The following is a 22,835-nucleotide window of genomic DNA, read 5'->3' on the forward strand; positions in this document are numbered from 1 at the left end:
TATAAAAAAAAAAAGTCAGGTTTGGTCACGTCTGAATCTTTTGTATGCTTAAATAAAAATAAGGAAATATATATATTTAGCTTAGTGGTTGGTCTGCACAAAACCTCAAATCATGTAAGGCTTGCTACCCTGCCCTATGCCTTTATGTTCCCAGTTAACAGTTAAAAAGTGTGAGACTGGGGATCATGAATGCATTATTTGCTTAGTGTTTTGCCAAAGGAGGCAGAGAGAGACAGACCAACATACCGATAGCACTGTCTTCTCATCAGCCATTGCTTTTACAAAAGCAAATGCTTCTGAGGTAGCAGACCTAATATTGTCGACTCTGCCCTCATCAAAACGGCGTATGGAAGCACTTTCATAGGTGGGGACAAGTCTCCTGTGGCATCTGAGAGAATGAAGAAAGAAAAACAAAGAGTAATTATTTTCAAGGAGTCATAAAGACTAAAAGAAATATAGCTTTGGTACATTTTATTGTACCAAGCCACAGTTTTATTCTTTGCATAGTATTCATCTTAATGTTGATAGAATTCTATAAGAAACTTAAAAAAGATGGATGCTCACTCCTTTCTAATATGAGGAGCTGCATACAGCTGTATACATTCTAGTTATGCAGTGCCAGTAAAAAATGACCTGCTGTGTAAAAACAAGGCTAGTACAACTAAAATTTATTGAAAGATCTCAAGGAATGTTTTATTTGTACTGCATCATAAAATAATAGTGTAATTAATCATTTACTTATGGGCTTGAAATATGTTTTATTTAAAACCAGAAAAAAAACCCCCACACTCTGTGTGTGAATGAAAAATAGAAAACTAGAAGGGTGTTATTTGAGACTGTGAGCTGGAATGAAAACCCACATAGCAAATAGAACAGAGAGTGAAGACTACTGTTTAGTTTGGGTCCAGGTATATAGCTACTATTCCTCACTTTGGGCGACCTATTGTACCTTCCAGTTGAAGCAGAGGTCTCAGAAACTAGGTTTTTCCCCTAAGGTTTTTGTTGCATATATGGGATTTATATCCTGGCTGGGGTCAGATGAAAACCTTGGACCAGGTCATTGTTGGAGTTTGGTTAACGGAATATGCAAAACAAATGTTTAACAGATGTTAATGGAGTACACAAAATGTGTTAGCCATCTCTGATTTTGAATAGGTAAAGACCAGCTCAGGATTTAATTTGACATGGTAAAGAATTATTCATGTAATAGGCTGTTCTGCATGAAAACATGCAACCGATTTCTAGCCTGGAGCGTTAGCTGTTCTGATGATGTAGAAAGGAGCTCTTAACTTTGCTAATACCTTGGAAATTAGAGGACGTTATAAAATTTTGGGATGCCTGTGAAGAAAGAAGCAGCAGTAATTACCATCCTGTGTAGGAACTCTGATCTGGTACGCTGCTGTAGTTATTTTCCCTGTGAATGCTTTTTGCCCTGCGGTGGCAAGGAGTGCATATGTGGTGAGCTATGGGTTGCTGCCACAGTTCCTCCCAAGTTATGTGAGAGAGAGTAGTAAGAGTGTGTTTATGCCCCAGGGACTTGGACTCCCTAGCTGCTTCTGCTGCTGTGGGTAGCAGGGTTGGCTGCTACTCCCTGCCACATCCTCTCGGTCTCTTCTCTATGCCAGCTGGAAATGGCATGTGTGGGACACAGGGATGGGAAAGTAGAGCAAAGGGAGGGAAAAGGAGTGGAGGAAAGGAGTGCTCTGTTTCAGAGCAATTTCTTTCTTGTCTGACCTACAGTCAACAAGCAAGATGACTCATTTCCATGCCGGAGGCATTTGTTTGGGTACTAAGGCAAAAATGGACCCTTTATATAAAAAAACAAACTGAATCTCCTCTTGTGTTGCCTTGTTCCAAAGATTTGTATTAACCTTACCTGTAAAATGCCAGCTGAAGTGCTACTTGAATGTAGGCATCTGGGCTAATCTTCTGTTTCTTAATAAATTCCTTTCCATAGTTCTCAAACTTGTAGGCAATGAAATCCAGATTATTGACTATCCTGGAAAACGAGCAGAGGTAATTACTGTGGGGGGAGCTGCAAAAATGTCTTGTTCTGTTTCCATTTGCAAGTAAAACCCAGAGATCATTTCCTGCCTGTGCCCACTGAGAGATGAGTGGGCTTCTGCTCTGCAGACAGCCCTGGCTGCTGGTAACTTGCTCCAAATCAGTAACTTTTATTCATACAGATTCTAGACTGGGCTTGTTATCTGCAGCCTTAACACGAACTGTGGCACTTGAGTCATTCTGTTCATCTGAGTAAAATACTCTTTTGTTGTCTTTCTTAAAAAAACCCTTAGTGTTTCTGCTCCTGAAGCCTAAATGATGGCCTCCTTTGTTCTTGACAAGTTTATGAGATTTACTAGTACGGGAAATGGGTGCATTTAAAACCTGATGAAGGCTGTAAGCTCCTTGCAAGTTTTAATTTAGAGGACTACTCCCTTTATTTAAAACCAAAAAGGAATTACTCTGCATCCTGAAAGTTTTCATACTCTCATGTGTGCTTCTAACTGCTTTGAGGTCTCATCTAACGCAGTCACACTGGACATACCTATAGCTGATCATGCAGACAGTATGTTAATTCTCTACAGAGAGATCACAGGCCTGAGTGTTGAGATGAAATAGATTTTTGGGGAAAAAAAAATCTCATTGCCATCCCCCACCCCCGAATATCATGCAAATATTTTACAGTCTGCAAACAGTCTTTGCACGAGTAACATAGATGTAAACAAATTATACTCCTGAATTCAAATTGCTTATTCAAACCAGTTCTTTTATGCTGTCCCATATACATATCCCCACTGCCCTGGCTTTGGCTTTTGTCAGGTCAAACCCATAAAGTGCATCCTCAAAAACAGAGGACCTCTGCACTGTTTGCATCCTGTGCAAATAGGACTCAAATGTTTTTCCAGTGGTCTTTCACATTCCTAATATTTACATGGAAAGAAAACAATGTAATGCAATTCCTGAATACACTGAAATAGCTCCAGCCCATAAGGTTGCCATCTTGCAAAGAGATGCTAGGTATGTCCAGCTTGGGAAGATGGCAAGGAGCGGGAGGGCAGGGAGAGCTCTCTAGGAGGAAACCCATGCCAGCACACAATATGCTGGGCAATTCCCAGCTTGCCGTCATTGCTGACAAAAACGAGGCATCTGTTCTACCTTTGGAGTTTTTCTGCTGCTGATGCCAAATGTGTCTGAATTTCAGGGGAACATTTCCATCTTAGTCTCCGTGGAGCAGGAAGCTCGGTCACTGAATCTGCCCGGACTAGTTTCTTGGAACTTTCTTTCCTGTTAGTATGTAAGAGAAAAGTGATTAAGGTCACAGGAATAATCTCTTTGTAAAACACTTTTTAGTTTTTTTAGCAAGCAAATGGCTGGTTTCCAGCACTTGTATGGGTCTTAGTGGCCCTGTACATCAGGGGGAATTTGCCACTGGCAGAAGCTTGCCGGGTGCTGGAGTGGGTACAATAGCTGTACTGAATGGGGACTCACATGTGCTTGAGCAAGTGTTCAGTGCACTGCACCAGTACGATGCCATCGAAAGGGGAATGTTCACACACGGTACCGCAGACGCCATCTCTTCCTACCACAAACTAAGCAATGAAAAGAACAAGTGCAAGATATATAGGGAATAAATTATGTTCTGGGTAAGTTATCCATGATGGCAACCTAAAAAAAAAAAAAAAGATGTTCTCCTGTGGTTTTCTTACTGCTCATATCAGGAACTTCCTTGATCTACAGATCAGTGGGTGACTTACAGACTTATTGCTGGAGACTTTCTTGTCCTATGAATGGTGTTGCATTGGATCTCTTTCATGCTGCTATTTCAGGCTGAGTCCTGTGAGAATGTAAATTTTAGCAATTCCCATTGGAGTTCCAAGATTGGATTTAGCATCTGCTTTGTGGTAGAGAAAACCCAACAATAGGAAGACAGGCTGGGGCTCTCTTCCCACATCTGGGGGCACTTCTGTATCTGGGAAGTCCCTTAGGATCATATTTTCTTACAAATATCATATCAAGTGAGCAAGCTAATCCTTATTTGATAGCTTTCTCATAGCTTGTTTCACTGCCCTGCTTTGTCTTTCAATCTTTTGTGTGGTGTTTTCTTCACTTCCCTCTTACTTGCCTTCATTTCTGATTTAATTTCATACACATGGTATGACTGATGACACTTAACCTGCTGCACTGTAGCTTTGTGATACCCCCATGCAGTTGGTTATTTCTACGTCTCAAACGAAAACAGACATCTAGGACAAAACTGAAACTTGTCTCGTGTTTCCTGCCCTTTTCCTGGACCTGCTTCTTTTGAGGTGTCTTTGGCTGGACTTCTCCCACTCAGCTCACTCTATGTATCTGCTTCACACATACACATCCTGCCTCCCTGGTTCCCATGAGGTTCATAGAGTTGGTGTGTGATGCAGCAAGTTTACCTGGGTGTTTTCTGATGCCTTACTGCAAAGCTGAAGAAGAATATGGAGAGAAAGAACAAGGCCCGCTGTGAGAATGGCTTCCTGCATAATCCATGTTTGCGTGAAAGAAAATGGGATTTTTCCCCCCCCCTCTTTGCCTTTGAACTACTTCTGGCCTGAATACATCTGAATACATCTACATGGATGAAGCGCTCTCATATACTAGGGAAATCTATATGCTTTCTTCTACCTTCTGATCATAAACAAAAAGAAAATCTTGTTTATTCTCAGCTACTTGAAACATCTCAACTTGTGGCCCTGCAAACAACAGGATTCCAACTAAAGACAAACGATTTGTTCTTTAAAAACACAGCTAGTAATAAACACAGTCTGCTAATCACGTCATTTGCAGTGGCATAAATCAGGAATGACTACTGAAACGTATTTGCACTGGGCTAAGTCTGTTCAGGTGGAACTCGTGGTTTCTCTTTTCGTGTTGGTGTTCTTAGGTATGGCAAAAGCAACAACCATTTCATGAGCCATGTATCAGTCAGGCCTTTTTTCAGTTTTTCATGAGGTGTCAACATTGTTGACAGTTGGAGATTAATACATTGCTTCACCATGGGTCTATTGTAAAATGTGAAAATAACTGTGCTACCCTTTCAACTACGACAATCAAGATCTGACTGGGAAAAAAGGACAAAAAAGGCTGGAGAAATCAATACTTCCAGGAAAATCTCAACAAGGATGTCACTAAATGAGTAAACAGTCTGTTAAGTGAGAACTTAATAAGAGTTTAAACACATGCTAAATTATAAGCAGTAGTATTTTTAGGATGTCAGGAAAACGTGTGAGAAGAGAAAACAGACAAAGCTATTGTGCTTTTTTTGTTCTGGGATGCTAGTCCAGAACTTTCATTTCATTTAATTCGGTGTAACTAAATGCATACTGTTTGGGTTTATTTTGTCAGGTGTATGTCTGTGTATCTGTCTACCTCCTCAAGTGCAAAGGGCAATTTCAGTAAAGGCGTTGGAGAAGGCCACCCTGCTTCCAGCAAGGCAGTAGGTCTGCTTCCCCTGCCCTGCAAGGAACAGTGCTGCTCACACCAACCCCACCTTGGCAGATGCTGACACCAGCTTCCCCTCTTTCTCACACTTAGAATCAAGTGGTCCCTATCATGAGGGCACCTGGTGGCATTACATGCAAGTAATGTCATAGTACTGTAAGGTTTTTACCTGCATAGGTTTGTCATACCAACGATTGGCCCCATTCTTATGGAAGCCTCCTCCATGTAGCAGTTGCAATGCCATGCTGGTATCATTGAGTTCCACGCTGCTTGGGCTGTCCAGGCACACCAGGCATATACACCGTTCAATCATGTCAAGAGAGTCGCGGTTAGTAGAGTCTGGGGGTAAAAGAGTGAAACGTTCACATCCTCTTACCTGTAGTGCAGGACTGGCTGGGGAACCCTGTTGCCTTGGAGAGCGCTGAAGATCTGACCCTGACTCTGTAATGAGCTGGTATCTGTATTGTTCTCTCAACAGCAGAACATATCAGTGCAAGGAAACGTTACACCAAGGCATTCATTTATGTGTTAACTTTTGCAGTATCTCTGTGTATCTTTCATATGATTCAATAATGTCCACTTTCTTTTTTTTGCCTTTCCTTTCCCAAAGTAATTGTATTACAAAATAGATCTGTTTTAGTCTTAATGCCAGCAATGCTTACTCAATTTGTATATAACAGAGAGGACAGGTGGAAAATAAGAGAATTTCAGAGCTCACACTATTGCTGCAGTATTCTGCTCTGGAACAGCTGGGCCTATACTTGTTTTGTGCTGTTCTTCCATTAAAAGCCTTTTGTGGACAAAGAACAGCAGGGCCCATGTTGGTTTTGTGTTCTTGTATTAAAATTCTCTTCTCTCTCCTATCCCATGTCATTTCTTGTACTTTAGAGAAATAAGCCCTGGACTGTGTATATTGCCTACATCACACAAGGAAACATCTGTGGATGAGGTTGTGAGGTTTCGATTCTGAGCATGGTATTGCCAAAACCCCAGGTTGCCATATTCCTCTTCCCTCCTATCACTAGAATACTGCTGAATAAAATGTGCTTTTTCTGTCTCTCTCTTTCTTTTCCCTATCCTGTCAATCTTGCTTCTACAGGTGGACTACAAAGGTTATTTTTACATTGTCTTCAGTGCTTTCCTCCTTATTTATGATATATTTATGCAGTTTCTTTAACTCAGAAATGTTATGAAGGTAACGGTTTGCTTGCTTCTGAGGGCTGGTTTGAGGCATACGAAATATTTAATCATGAGCACTTAATACAGGTTTTAATTGAAAGGATAAAGGTGTGGAACCTATAACAAGAACTTGGTTTAGTCAAAAGCATATAACATCATTACTTGCTGTTAAATGGTTAACAAGAGCAAAGGAAAAAGGTCCTCCAAACATCAACTTAAAACTCCTTCCATTCTTAACAGGTCAACTTTCATCTGCTGGTTTTGTTAGATTCTGGTGAAATTGCTTTTGTTTCAGAATATTCTTTACTAAAGGTGTGAATTCAGATAGATCAAAACTTCTTGCAAGTCTGTGCTAAGTTCAACAAATTTGTGCTCAATTTGGGAGATGATTTTAGCTGAAAGAATAGAAAAAATATTTAAAAAGAAACAATTCTGATTTGCATTTGAAACTTGGTGCCATTTAAAAATGTGCAGGTTTTTAATGTCTGTAAATATAAAAAGTAGCTTGACTCTCTGAAAGAACAGCATTTTTCAAAGTAAAAAAAAATGTACGTTCCCAAAATAAGTAACATAGGTTAGTGAGGAGCTAGAAAAAAACCCAACAGATGCTTGTTATCATCCAGGTTCATTCTCTAGATGCAGTGTAGCAAAAAAGAGCACAAACATGTGAGAAATAAAAAAAGGTTCCAAGAGAAGGAGAGGCAAGTGAGAGCAGTGGCTGAAGGAAGAGGGGGAGCTGTGGCCTCTTGCAGGTTATGGTGAAGCGCTGTCTATTGCTGTCTGATGCCAGCCTGACTTCTTGCAGGCTGTGTGGGGCCCTGGTAGAGCACAGTGTGTTGTCTTCCTTTGCCCACAGAAGCAGAGTCCTGGTGTTCCTGTCAGCTCCTGTGAAAACTTGGACCAGGAGATTGTAATTGATGGGGAATGCAGATAGCTTGAGCTTTCTGCTAGTGATCTGTGCTGTGCTGATGTCCCTATGAATTGTCTTCAAAAGCATTTAAAAGCTTTATAAGGGAGAACACATGTCCCTATCCTCTTGGCTGTAAAGCTCTTCTAGTATCTGACACTTACAGGGCTGACCGTAATTGTGTATTTATTCCACTGATGGTCTAGGTATGTCAACACAAAGACTGAAAACATCCTTGTGAATGGAAGTTGCCCTGTATACATCAGCTGCTGGTATTTTTGGATAGGCACCTTCAAGGAAAAACTGCTTGGATAGTGATTTACAAACTGCTCACAGCTTGCTCAGCATTCTGCTTTATGTTGTCTGATAGGTTTATATGTATTTTATTGCGGCTGCTGCCCACACGTCTTTGACAGATATGAAGCCCTTATTCTGACATATGGCTTCAGGTATCTTTAGTCTAGGTATTAGAGTGAATAAAATTAAGCTCTGCTAGAAACAGAAAAGCAGGGGAAAGATGCCCTACAGAAAGAAACAGATATGTCCAGAAAGCTGATCAGACACTGAAAAAATTATCATGTAAAGCAGGCAATGAACTGTGCAAGAACTCATGAACCATGACTTGGGATTGAAAGCAAATATTTCCAGAAAGAGCTGAAACAGAAAAAGCATGAGAACAAGTCTAAAGCCCTGCAAGACGTTTCTTGTCCTTCTGCCTTTCTAATGCACACAATTGCATTGAATTGGCAGGTCAGCTTTTAGCTAGTTGTGGTTTTGGGGTTTTGTTTTTAAAAGGAAAATGTAAGAGGACAGTTCTGAATGAAATTCAGCTATAGTATGCATGGGACAACAACCCCTATAGCAGTAAGAATTCATTTCCTGTACTGAGGGGAGTGAGTGAGTTCTGCAGCCTGAATGCAGTCAAAATACTACATGTGTTCATAAACCAGTGATGGCTGGGGTTTTACAATTTCTTCTTCTTCACCTAGAAGACCTATTCTCTACTTGCAGGTCTGGGCAGGCCTGTACATATATTTCTTTCATAACCTCTGCAAAGTGCTGTATAAGTCTTCTCTGTCCCAAAGCATCCTCTCTTTACCTTTCCTGTACAGAACAGTTATAGTGATCACTTCCATCTCATACTCTTCACTAGAGGCATTTCTCTTCCTCTGTTAGTTCTACGAACATTTCACCACAGATAAGAAAGAGAAAAGGGTTGTTAATAATCATGTATCATGTGTAACAACAACGCATTATACTGTATAAAGAATCTGTGCTAGCATGAATACTCTAGGATGGGATTCCTGCTTAGATTAGAGAAGGCTCGCATCACAGTGCTGTGATATTTGCTAGTTCAGAATCTGGGTTTTTTTTCGGTTGCATAACTGAGTTGGCTTCCTCATTGAAATTAATATTTTGGCAAACGCCAGGCAATCCAAAACCACTATAGAGATGGTTCTGCTAGTTTTTGTTACTTTGTCTTTTTTCTTCAGGGTGATGTAGGTTTACAAAGGTGATTTTCCAGAAGTTTTCAAGGTATTCACAGTTTTACTTAGAAGTGTGGCATGAATATAAATGACTAGAGTTTCTCTCACTTTTCATTAAAATAAGGGATTTTTTTCCCTACTATTTTAAAAGGAAAAGACGGGGAAGGGAAAGCCTGAAGATGAGACTGGTACCATGCACTAATGCTGTAAAAATGGCCAGGACTCTGTGTGTGTCTTTGTGTTTACCTATATAAAGTTGTTATAAGCACAGATAAACTTGAATAAGAAAATGAAAGATCTTCCTTGGGATGGTAAACATATTTTGAGACTATCGGCAACTCTTCTGTATTTCAGGGCATTGGTAAAGCAGCAATATTTTCTGTAGCATTGATGAACTGGGGCAAAGAGATGAGTTAACATATTTTTTTCAGGAGAGAAAAATGAATATGTAAGTCATCTGAAATGGCAAGAAGAGAGCATTTATATCACTTATCCTCAGGGTAAAATACATAAGGTGTGAAATGATACAGGTGACTAATCCCACTCTCAGTTTTCATCAGTTTCAAAGTCAGACATTCAAGTCCAGAATTCAAGACAGCTGAATGCTGCCTGTTGTTGGAAGAGAGAAAGAACTATCCCCAGAGAGTAACTGGCGTCACCTTTTCTTGATACTCACTTAAGATTTGGATTAATCAGCCCTGGTACTTTCTGGTTTTTTTCTATTGACTAGAGGGAGTATACAGCTAGATTCAATAGGTGTTAGCTTAAAGATGCCTTTGTTAGATGAGATGAAAAAGGTCCATGACTTGAAAAATAGTTGTCAAAAGCTAAGAGGATCCATCATTCCTATCGGTGCAAAATGGATGTGAAGAAAGAGACAAATCACAAAATCTGATGTAATTTATGTGATGAAAAACAGAATGGAATGAAAGCTATACACATGGCATAACATTTAAACATACACAGCCAAAGGGTCAAACCCTTTCTGCTGCTTCCCCAGCAACATGCATCCGAACACTTACAGGTATTGAACTTCCTTCTGCTAGAAAAATTCAGCAGGGAGGTTGCACATTCAGTCCTATATTTGCTGTAGTGTTCACTCCCAGCAAAGAAAGGCAATGATGGTGAGGAGGAAGAAGAGGAAGATGATGGAGAAAGCTGGAATTGCTGCTGCTAACCTTTCATAAGGATCGTCCTGGCCTCTGCCCACTCTGTCCTTCCGTCTGTTGTCAGCAGGCCAATTGGAGGCAGCATTTCCTCTTCATTCTCTGCCATTTTGGCTATCTTTTGTAACTGAGTGAAAAGATCTCCCTCACTGAGACGACGGAAATTAATGACAACATCCAAAACAAAAAACTGCAAAAAAATGACAGAAGTCAGAAGAACAGTCACAGATGGGTTGGACCCTTACTGGTCCAACATAGTGCTTTTGCCTGGGTAGGTGTTGAGATGCTCAAGTCCTGCCTGGAGAGCCAGGCCTGGAGGTAATGGAGCACAAAAACACTGGGGACTGGCCCAGGGCTCACCCCTCCTGTGTTTTTACACCACTGTGATGACGGGTTTTATAGGGGACTTACACTGTGTGTTAAGATCAAATAAAACATAACTTATTTGAATAAGCTTAAAAAAACCCTGAAGAGATAAAGTCAGGAAGAATGTAAATCATTTCCATGGTATTATTTGTTTAAAAACAACCCAGAGAACTTCCCATTGAGGTGAGGAACAGGACTTCCTGGAAAAAGGGGCACTGGAATCTACTCCATTCCAAGGAGAGCTGCAGGCATGGCTTCAGTACCACAAATGCCAAGCTAGGTGATAAGGTACTGTGCCTAACCAACATACTCTGCTGCTTGACAGCATCTATTAGTTGGGGCAGGTTCATTCTACTGTTCCAGTACTTCTGCCTGCATCTGTGCTAACTTCTTCTCAGGGGTAGCTTAGGCCCCCCTACGTGGGATGGTGGTACATATGCCATGTGCTGTGTGCCAATGCTTGACTGTCAAGAGAAGAGCATTTCCAGCAAATGCACTCCAGTAAGATTTATTTTTTTTCTCTGTGGTTTCATCTCTGTTAATAAACATGTTTTTTTGGATTAGAAAGCAAATGAATTCTGCCACATTCCTCCTTTCTGCATCACTGTACTTGGAACATAATGTTGGCTAAGGATAAAAATGCTGCAGAAGCATCTTTTGGAAATATTGACAGCAAACGCTTGGTAAGAAGTGAGCTCATACACAGCATGGTAATTGTGTTTCTAAACAGTGATTAGATTAGGCTCTTCTTGAGTGAATTTAAGCAAACTAAGAAATATATACTAAGAAAGATACAAAAAAAGAGAAAGAACGCTCATTTACCTGGTTGTTACAAGCAACAATGATGTGCTCTGGTTCTGGCATTACACTGCTTTTCTGGGCCACAAGGGTATCTTTGGTATGTCCTGGAAGACGATAGGAAGAAAAGAGTCCATAGTATTGCTTCATACAGAGAGGATGACCAGACAGCTGTCCACGAGCAAAATCAACAGGTAAAACGTGGCTGGAGAGAGAGAAGAAGAAAAACAAAGCCAGAGGAAAAGGGGGAGGAGGGAGGGGAGAGAGAGACAGAAAGGAAATCTAATCTGTCCTTTGTTCTGTTACAATTAGATCAGGTATAACACAAATTGAATAAAAAACCAAGATTACAGTATAAGGGAAATAGATGAATTCCCATACCAAAGTTAAATACATCTTTCCTGGCAGCTTCATGCATATTCATTAACCAATTGCATTAGCATCTAGTGGAAATTGAAAGGATAGCAGGTCACAAGCAGCTGTGCAGTGTGCATGGGAAGCCTGCCTAGATGGGACCCTGGAAACTTGCCAGGACAGAAGCCAGCAAAACAGCTGGAAAAGACACAGCACCTTGAAAAAAAAGTACTGGTGAAATTCACTGCAGATAATGGTGGTCCTGTACTGTACAGAGTGCTTAAGGAGTGTGTGAACAGGAATGACTGGGGCAATACAGAGGGCATTTCTGTTTTCCATAGAGCCTCACTTATGTGCTAACCCTTACCCAGACCTATGGGGGAATAAATGCTGAAAACCTGTTCCTTTTTTACTGGAAGGCATATGAAAAATCCACCTAAAAGGCTTCCTCAGTGGCCAGAAAGAGGAAAATAAAAAAGGAAAGAAAGTAGTTAGCACAATTATGATTAGGGATTGTAAAATATCCCACTGACACTGCAGCAGTAAATAATGATGATGTTGTCTGGGAGATGTTGCCAAGACTATAGGAGGAAGAAGATCTTGTGGTGCTGAGGTTTTGCCTCAGCAAAAGGAGACTGCGTTTCCAGCCTGACAGAGAGGGACAGGGGCAAAGAAGCACACAAGGAGAGTTACTGTCATACAGCTGATAGAGGGTAATGTTTTATGATAGTTTATCTTGTTTAACTGTCTCTTTAGAACTGTTGCAATTCTAAACCAGGGATATTCACTTTAGTTCTTGGCTTTCGAATTCTGTATCGCTTCTTTCCTTGTACAGGTGCTTTTTTGTTGTTGCTCCTTATTAGCAAAACAGGGTTATTGGTGTTCTCCTTCTCCCACATTTTGCATAATACAGAAATCCTCTTACATTTTAAGAGAGTTTTAAAGAGCATCTATAATGATCAAAAATAGTGGAATAGCATGGTAGATTTAGATAAGACAATCTGTAATCATAGCAGCTAAGAAAGGGGTTATTAACTGACTAATGGCACCAGAAAATTTAGTACTGATTTAGGAGATGTCTGTGTAAGATCTTACAGCTTTTTAATGTGAGCAATTTAGACTTTGTTTGAAATGCTTAGTCTTGGCAACTGCATGGAATATCTGTGCAGTTAAATCTAAAAGTTTTTGTTTAATGCCTGGGTTTGGACTGGAATATTGTACATCTGCATGTGGGATGATCCAAGAGAAGCTAGCAGTACACTCACTGGTAGAAGTCCTTAACAGCAACAAGGAACTGAAAACGTTACAGTTATGGTGTCCTCATAATTATACAGGAGGGGTGATAAGCAAACAGTACTAACAATATAAGAATACCGTAGTGAGGATTTAAATGATTATTGATTTAAGGCTGGCAAATCTGATCACAGAAGTCTTTGGATCTAAAGTAGCGAGGTCAAGATAGTAAGAATTTAAGTTATATTTTGTCTGAGCAATGTGCTTTCTTTATCTCATCTCATGCTGTCAGATAAAGATACGGTGAACTGCATTAGTATGCACTGGTACTCCACAGTGTGCTAGTACTGGTAAGTGCAGTTGCATGGCATAACTTGAACAAAAGCACATGTTCTTAAATAAGTACCTCTTCTATACTTTCTGAGTAGCTGTCAGACTTTTGAATTGAAAAATCAAACAGCCTTTTCTTCTTTCTTTTATCTAATTCATAGATAATAGGGACTTTGTTGTTTGAATGTGGACTTTGCTTTCCTCATCCAAATAAGCATTGGTTAAAGCATATCACATAGGTCTGTTGTATTTCCAGACAGAAAAATGACTTCTTCCCTAATATAGTGTGCCATCCACTGTGCTTGGCTCTCCACTGTGTCTGTTCTTTGGGGAGCAGCGGTTGTTAAGAGCTACCTCATACATGGCTTCAGGAATCACGGCTCTCCCCTGTTCTTGTATACAGAAAATAACAATGGCATAAGTAACTTCTTACTTCTACTAGCCACTGAGCCAGCCTAACTGTGGTGAGGCTTCCTGCTCCTGACAGGTCAGTGGTGCCAGGGGAGGTGTGCAGGCTGTTTAACCACAGTGCTGCTGCTCTTTGTGTGTGCAGAGCACAGACTTCTGGTGTGTCCTCAATAGCTCGGTTAGGCAGGTTGTATGTGTCCTTTGGGCTACACTGCGCATGCTGCACTGATGACTGCCAAGCATCAAAAATGATCCATCTCCAACCTATTAGATTGCAGTAATAAAGCAGAAAGAGACTAAAAAAATTGCCCTTAAGCATGCTGGAGCCCCAGCCCTTCCAAATGGTGGAGAGGTACAATGCAGCATGACTTTGAGCAGGTTAGAGCACGCTTGAATCAGAAGCCCTATGGATACTCAGCAGCAGCTCTCCTTCCAAGCTACTTACGTGTCCAGTAAAGCTTTATAGTCTTGCACTCCTGAAATGAGATTGGCGGCAAACCTGCAAGTAGCAAACAGAAATGACATTGGTCTTTTGTTATTTGGCAGCGCTGGGCTGTTCCTGAGAGACAGAGGAGAGCCTGAATGATTGATGACACAGCATGAGGAGAAAAAGTCTTCTGGCTTGGCAAGAGGAGCCCCCTGCCCCCACCCAAAACCTAATTAATTCACGTCAAGAGAAATATGAAAACCTAGAGCTGGTCCCTTCAAATGGTTAAACAGGCTACCACAGGAGGAAGCCTGAAAGCATTTATTTAGAGAATGGGAGCAGAGGCTGAATATTTAATAGAATCCTTAATATGAGTTTCAATATCAATACTCCTAAGCTGTCCAATTTATTAGAGTACTTCCTGTCCTAAGCAGATATTCTTTCTGCAGAGCTGTGGACGGGTGTATTATTTCCTGACACTGCCCATTTGCACTGTGTCTGAATGGGAGGCTCTGAGAAAAATATTTCCTTGTTAAAGCACGTGCTTTATAAAATGCAAAGTGGAGGTTTTTTGAAAGCTATGTGCACAATAAATTTAGTCAGTAATGAATGGGAGCATTTATAGTTATGTTTAAAGTAGAAAGATACACTGGCTGTCTATGCAAAATGTTAAAACAACACATTTGCTTCAAGGTTCTGACTGTTTTAGAATAGCAACTCACATGCAGTTAATTCCTTCAGTAATGAGCAGCTAGAGAGTGCTAAAAGCAAAGAGGAAAAGTGCACTATGTGAAGGTAGATTTGATCTGGTTTACTGTTTTAAAAGAAGAAAATGTTTTGGCAAAGGCTGAAGAATGGAATCCTCTTTTAAGGGAGAATACAGCTCTGGAGAGGTATATTCTGTGCTTGGCTACTTGCTTACCTTTTAGCTTTTTAAATGATTGTAATGGGCCACAACAGCTCAAAGAAGAACGGTCAGTTCAGGGCTGGAAAGGATGGGCGTGAAGGAAGCGGTGTTCTGGGGAGGAACGATTTCTGAATTCTTATTCTTATATCTCCTGTGTTTCTGGTGCCCTTTTGGGCACCTAAGAGGGACAATTTAATGCCAGTGTGGCCTTTCCAATTTGCAGGGTGGCTCTAAGTCATAGCGACAGCGTGCTAAAGATTGTTTTCCTTTAAACAGTGTGTCAGAAATTAGTATTTATTTTTTCCATCACAAAATGATTTCCTTGAATTACACAATGAAAAGCTTTGCAAATGTTCCTTTAACAAATTATAAATCCCATGGCATTTTTTTCATGTAATAAACGTAAAAGTAATGACACTTTCATTTCTGAATATCAGCATGAGTTACACCAGAAAGGGGTTACTGATACTACGCAGCAGACCTAGTAGGAAATCACTTTATGGTTACAGCCCTTATCTTTTAATGAAAGTTGATGGTCTTTTTGAAAAGAAGTACATTTAAAATAACCTTTCATTTAGCAAAAGCTGCAAAGTTGTAGTACATTTACCTCAGCTGGTCATTCACATCCTTGAAATGCTGATGAGCAAAGATAATTGCTGGGCTGGAATTGACCGGAAGAGCCAGCCGGTTGTTGAGGTACATGTCATCCAGCCAGTAGTTAAACACCTAAGGGAAGGGAACGTGAAATCGTAAAGCTATGAACAACGTGCAGAAAGGCAGTCTGGGGGCGGGGGGAGAGTGCTTGGTGCTCCTGGTGTCAAGCGTGGCCTCTGATTAATGGAGCTGCTGAGCGTTTTCAGTCTGGGCTCTGTGACCTTAGCTCAGCTGAAATCAGCCACAATTCCATAATCCTGTTTTTCAATCAATGGCAATTTACAGTGTGTTCCATTAAGAAGAAAACAGGCTCCATATTGTGGTGGTTTGGGTATTGTGTTGTTTGTTTCTCTCTACAACCAAAAAAAGAGTACAGCATGCTAACTGCTAACCCTTGAATAGTGACTGGGACATATTTAAGAAGTGGACAGAATTTTACCAGTGACGGCTTTCCTCAGGGGCCTTCAAATATTTGTCAATGATGCCAAGATGCATTGTTGTTAGCCATATACAGATGGCTATCAGATACCATCCTGTAGCAAGACAGAGTGGGAAAAGAATTTCCTGAGCCTAATGGTTTAGTCCTGCAGATACTGGGATGTGGATAGGGCCCCTGGAGAATTCTCTCTGTGTCCACTGACACAAAGGCAGATTGCTGATGCTCAACCCAGACAGACACACATACTAAATTTCTAACCATTTTTATTGAAAACACAGGCGTACGGTAACTGCATCCTTTTATGTCTGAGCAGAGCTTGAAGAATAATTATTTGGAAAATAGAAGCTTTCATAAAAAGATCAAGTGGTCTGTCTGAGTTTAGCTGGCACACTTTGCATAAGATAAACTATAAACAACAACGAAATTATGCAAAAATAATTATGAATGCATGCATCAGTTGAAAAAGTTTTCCTCTGAGATATTTCATTGCTGTTAGAACAGATGCTTCCCCCACAGTCTCTGGAGTCTTCAGAAGAACAGGCTAGAACTGCACTCCTGGCAAGTTAAATCCCAAATAAAAACATTTCTAGTTTATATTAAGAATCAGGTATTTAACCTTAATAACTGGCATTTAAAGTTGGGACATTTCAGAAAATGCTTATACATCCTTCCTCTGTAATTTTCATGGTATATGTGGTTAAATGAACAGCTGTCTCCTGGAACATTATTTGCTCTCCTGGAGCACTATGGAAGTGATGGTTAATTTAGCCATCAAAACCATGAAGTTCTATGATCAGAATAACAAAACGAGATTGGGTGGTATTTAGGGGAGAACCTTCAGACTGTGGCAATGAGCAGCTCAGAAATTAAGCACTGCTTTTAAAATAAAAGCACTGCCAGTACTGTAGCTGTTTTTTCTGACTATAGCAGCAATTTGATGGAGTTTTCTTGCGAGTCACACAACTGAAAAGGTAAGGGAGAACCACAATTACTGACATCAGTAGCAAGCCTGCAGGATTTCACTGAACCCCTGAAACCATTCAGTGTCTCTCTTCCTTGCTGGGATAGAAGAACTCCAGTAGAATCAGTATTTCTAGTTTTCAGCTGCCATATTCTAACAGTTAATGCAGGCAGGATGAACCATGGCTTTGTGGAATGGTAACACCTACTTTATCTATGGCTTATTTAATTTTCCTGTCTTGAGAAACAGAAAACCAGACTTTTTAAAAGGCTGGGGTGTCAGAATGGTCTATGTGTGTGTATACATGTATGTGTATATTCAGTGAAATAAATACTTCAGGATAACTACATTCATATGGTGTGACAATGAATGGCAAATAATAGTTTAATTTAAAAACAGTAGTTCCTATATTGGAGTATTCCATTACAGAATGATATGACTGGATCAGAGCTTTGAGTAGATGGCCACACAAGGCACTTTCTATAGCCCTATCAGAAAGCATTTTTAATTTTCATAAAAACTCTAAATCATTGCATTAAAGGGAAAGGAAGAAATTAGATCAAAAATGATGTAATACAGTGCTTCCGTCTGGTAAAGCTGACACCTGCGTGCATGCACGTTGCATAAATTCCTTCATTTATGTCAACAAACCATTGATCTGAAAACACAATAAAGACATGGACTTTGACATAATTTGAAAATTCTAGCCTAAGATGTCTGAAATATTAATTCCTTTTGGTAGAATCTGATATGACCCCTGTTAGCAGTGACCCATTGAAAGAAAGCAATGATCACATATAGAACATCATAAAGAGTTTGTAAATGTGCATCATCCAACACAGCAATTATTTTTCTCATCTGCATATGCGTACCCAGTTTGTTGTCTTTTCCCTTCTTTCCTCCAGCAATTGCTGCAAGGATTCTCCCAGGCCTCCTGCCTTTCCAAACTGCTCCACAATGACCTTGGTCTTTCCAAATTGCTCCTCTGGCACCAAGTGTTTCATGCACTGTAGGTACATGCGTAAAGTCTGCTGCAGTGGTGGGACTGGAAGTTTTGGCACTGTCTAATCATAAAAAAAAAAAAAAAAAAAAAAAAAGAAAGAAAGATATTCGCAAGTAATTCTGCTTGTTCCTAAATTGTCATCTTTTTTCTCCTTTTATTTTTTTTTAATTCTGTTGCTTATTAATTTATTGCATCCCCTTTTTAATCCATTTATTCTGTTTTAGCAGTTGAGATGCCTGATGAGCGCAAATGTAATTGTGTGACTCCAGTGGAGTTTCATTAGGTCTGAAAGTGCCTGGATTTTAGGACATACTATGTAGTTGTATGCAATTCTGAAGCAATGGCACCTCTCCAATAGCTCTATTTGAAGGCAATGAGAGTTTCAAATGGATAGTCCAGGAAACTAGTGAATAATAGGAGAATATTCCTCGGTACAAATTTTAGAAATCCTAAAGCAAACAAGCAAACAGGCATGATGCAAGCATATAGTCTGAGCTAGACTCTCAGAAGTCTTCAAATACATTACAACATAATAAAATAATGCACTAAGAGAAGGCATTTCATTATTAAAGCAGTGCATTTACCTTGTGATCAAATACTTGTCTGCTTCGTAATATGATTGGTTATACAATCGCAGAAACAGGAAACGTGTGGGTCTACCTGTTTATTAGCACTGACTACATACAATCCTCAATAAACCTGTGCTTTACTCTGCCAAACCGCTGCTGTTGGCCTGCCTGGAACCCTCCTAGAATGTTTGACAGAACATTTCTGTTTATCCTTGCTCTCTCCTTATCTTGTTTGGAGCAGGAAACCAGTGTGCTCTAAGCATGGTTCCTCAGGGAGGTGGACATGTCTCACGCTTGAGAAATGGTCATCTAATTCAGCTGTGCTTGTCCATTAGAGAGTAGTGTAGACCATAAACTTCTGGAGAGTTTATTTCTCTAATTTGATTTTTTTGCCTGCCTCCTAAAGCTGGTAAAGCTCAGATTTTTTTTTTTTTTTTACTAGCTTTTGGTTTAGTAGACATTCATTTCCATAGGATTGCAGGACCATAGCATGATTTTGGTTGGAAGAGATGTCTGGCAGTCACCTAATCCCACCTGCTGCTCAGATCAAGGCTAGCTGCAAACTCGTTTGGTAGTGCATGCAAAGAGGGAAGAGGTAAAGCAAGTACTCTCAAGAGAAGAGAAGGCAGGAAGTGGGTGTCCTCTGAGCTCAAATACCAGCTCTGCCTTTTGACATCCACAGGAAAGTCAGTGCTACATTAAGTTTCCCTATCTAGAAACCAAAAATTTCAGAGACTTACAGAAAGTGTAATAGGATTACCTGTTATTAAAGGAAATGCAAATCAGTTCAGCCTCTAGTGCACCCTGGATCTCAGAAATAAAAGAATGGTAATTCTACAGTTTCAAGCTATGCTTAGCCAGGGCATATCTCTTCTGTCATTGATTTCTTGGTCAGTGGAAATAGATGTGCAAAATAGTTGGGATTTTTTTGATACCTGGCTTTGGCCCTGTCTTTTGGGCAAAGTTACTGTACAGTTTGTGACTCTGCTTAGGAATAAAGCAGCCAACCCGAGGGGCTGGCTGCTCACAGGCGTACACATCCTGTGTCAATTAAAGCAGCTCAAAAACTAATCATATATGATAGTTTGATAGTTCTGTACTATTAAGAAATAATTACATGCCATCTCTGATTGTGTCTTAATGTATCTGCTGTTGTTGTGTAATAATATTTCACCTACTGGAATTCTTCACTGGCTGTTTGGAGGAAGAGTGTATTTGGATTTGAGAAGCAGTAACATTACATCAAAGTTCCTGACTATAAACTGCTGTGGGATAACTAGTGTTCCCTGAAATGCAGAAATCAGATCTGGAACAGAGCTTGGTTTAGAATTATTATATTAATTAACAGCATTAAAAGCTGTGAAGTTATTTATCTTCAACTTCTTTTTTGTCCACCCCCCCTTCTTGTTTTGTTTTTCCAGAAACAGTTACTTACTGTCTCATCTTTACTGCATGTATCTTTCTCTTTCTTCTGCATGTTTTTGTCTAGGACAGGCATCCCTGCATTTCTTTTGATATCTTTTGTTGAGGACAGAAGTTGAAGCCACTTGGGGGCACTTATGGAGCCTCACGCCTCAGTTCTGTAAATAGAAAAGATTTAAAGTCCAGTCAGTACCCATTATTTATAACCAAAATGTACAGGAGAATATTCCCTGCACAAGCATACACAGAACAAAACTGAAGAGAAATAGAAGTATAACATTCAAAAGTAGCTGAACTGAGCACTGTGGAGATTGATCTGACATTGTTTGTTTCATTTAGCTATAAATTTATTTATCCAGAACTATGTGATGCACATAAATGGTCCCTTCTCAGCATGGTGTATTTTCTCACTCTAATTTACTTCATGATGCATTGTGCTGTGATCTGCACCCTTTGTATGACTGTAGTACATTAGCTGGAGGAAGAAGGTGACTTTTCCCTGAATGTACTTATGTCAACACAGATAATAGTAAGGTTGCCGTTTTCTAAGGATTTTATATGTCCTCCCTTTATTATTTTATATGAAAGCACCATGAAAGTCCTTAGATGTATTTGTCATTGCATGGTTCCATGGGCACAGTGAGTTGCTATCATCTCTGTGTTGAAGATGTGGAAGCTGTGTGAAGGAGCTTGATGAAGACATGCCTTTGCCCTGCAGACTAGAAGCTCGTGGGGTGCCAGTTCTTTGGGGCACAGCTCTGGGCTGGGAGGCCCTGTGGGCCTGCTTTGTCTGGCAGGCTGGCTGCAGGAGGACCAGGAGGGGTAGCATGCCCTGCATTTGAGCCACTTCACACAGCAGTCTTTCCACATAGCATATAAAACAGATAGCTTAATCTGCCAAAATTCACAGAAATCATCTGTGACAGAGCAAATACTTCCACGTGTGCCTCTCTGGTATTGTGCTTATCCTGGTTTTCACTTCTAAAGATGCTTATTATGCCTTTTCTGTACAAGAATAAGCTATATGACACACATATTTCTTTCGATACAATAGGGCCCACACCAAGTGGTTGTCCTTCAGTTACAGCGGTAAAGCTGAAGCAGAGTAAGTTCTTTGTGTTCAGTCAGGTCTTGACAGATCACAGGTTTTGGGTTGGGTTTTTTTTGTTTTTTTGATTTCTTTTTAAGTAGTTTGTACTTGTATGTGCAAAATAAAAAAGACACGTTGACTAGGTTGAAAATTTCTTTTAAAAAACCCACATTTAATACATATGAATTATTTCTGTAAGAGCTTTTAAGTACAATTTGGATAAAAACTTACAGTGTATGTCTTGTTTAGTGATGGATAGGGAAGGCTGTGCATTATTCCTCTCCTGAGGAATCAGCTGTCTAACACTGTGGCTTCAGCGTGGCTCTGCCAATGTGTATGTGGTCACTGACACCTTGTGTTGGTCCTGTCCTCTCCCTGTCCTGCACTGGCTGCCAGTGGGGCCGTGTGCTGTGAAGTAGGTTGTGTACGGCTGTATAAGGTCCCTGGGGCTCTGCAATGAGCCACACGGCAAACTCGTGTTGATCTGTCATCTGCTCATGATTTCAACCCAGGTGAGAGACAATTTCCCTTATGGAGGGGCCACATCAACCCACTACACTGCTCTGCTCCCTCTCGTGCTGCGCAGGTCTCGCCACTTAGCTGTGTGCTCTATTCCAAGCAACATAGGTTCAAAGCACTTCAAATGATGGGCATGTCCTATAACTCATGGAAGACTGTGGCTTGCCCAGTTTACGGGTTGGCCTCAGCTCCCCACCTGCGCTCAAACACATCTCAAAGAGCAGCTGTTTTGTCTTCAGAGCCCCTAAAACTGTATTCCCCTGAAGGAAAAATCCTGCTGGTGTTCTTCTCACTGGGACTTCTGTTCTGTCTTTCCTTATGTTTTTGTTTTGTCAAACTGCAATATGGAGTCACACTGACCACAAGCCCATGCCGACTCTGTGTCTGTGGAAAATGCTGCTAGTAACAGGCTCGTATATCTGTAAAATCAGTGTGATAAAGAGTAGCCTGAACTGTACCTTTCTCTGTCATGCAGATGAACTGAGGCTTTGTTTCTGGTTCAAGTGCTGACAGCTTAGCATCATGCCCAATCCTATATCTGCTTTAAAGGACAAGGAAACTGACACAAGAGAAAATCCTGCAGAAATTCAAAATGACTTCAAAGTTGCTCACTGGAATGGCTATGAAGAGTATTGTCAAAGTTATTAGGAAAAAAAAAAATAATCCTAGCTGTTTTTATTTACAGCTGGCTTAGTCAGGGGAGCTGGGTGGCCTTCCCACAGCTCAGAGCAGCAGCTCAAACCCACAACAAAAGGCACTGATCTCCCTGTAAGTAGATAGCAGAGAGGGACTGAAATAAGCCCATGTGCTTATACTTGAGTTCTCCACACAGTGTGGACTCAGGAGGCAGCTTGAGGGATATAAGGTTGTTGGGGCATTACACTCAGCCCTCATCTATTCATCCTCGCTCTCAGTGTTACCAGGAAGATAAGCTTAAAGTTCTCAGGAATCGATGCTTAAAGCTGGGGCATGTACGCGTTATCAGGAACACGCGCGTGAAGTGCGCACTGCTGCGGCCGTTGACATGACGAATGGAGCGCGGAGCCGCCCTGTCGCCTGGCCTGAGCTTCCCCGCGGGCCGTTCACCACCGGCACCCGTCGGGGAGCGCTCAAGCTCCGCCAGAGCTGCCGGCGCGCCCCG

At 40.7% G+C, this 22,835-nt stretch overlaps 1 protein-coding gene across 1 annotated transcript; it reads right to left on the reverse strand.

The window, feature by feature from the left end:
• Nucleotides 1–246: 246 nt before the first annotated feature.
• On the reverse strand, nucleotides 247–20,161 carry CHAT (choline O-acetyltransferase; the record flags this gene model as incomplete). The annotated part of the gene is made up of 11 exons (XM_010023837.1): nucleotides 20,099–20,161; nucleotides 17,964–18,155; nucleotides 15,645–15,763; nucleotides 14,149–14,202; nucleotides 11,403–11,583; nucleotides 10,227–10,404; nucleotides 5,645–5,814; nucleotides 3,493–3,593; nucleotides 3,160–3,288; nucleotides 1,877–1,999; nucleotides 247–388 (listed from the first exon to the last, which is right to left on the reverse strand). Coding segments are annotated over exons 1-11 (1,452 nt in total), but the record flags the coding sequence as incomplete, so codon positions are not given.
• Nucleotides 20,162–22,835: the final 2,674 nt, after the last annotated feature.

This window comes from Nestor notabilis, unplaced genomic scaffold, assembly GCF_000696875.1.
Source record: "Nestor notabilis isolate BGI_N333 unplaced genomic scaffold, ASM69687v1 scaffold35411, whole genome shotgun sequence".
In the NCBI taxonomy this organism is placed as follows: Eukaryota; Metazoa; Chordata; class Aves; order Psittaciformes; family Psittacidae; genus Nestor; species Nestor notabilis.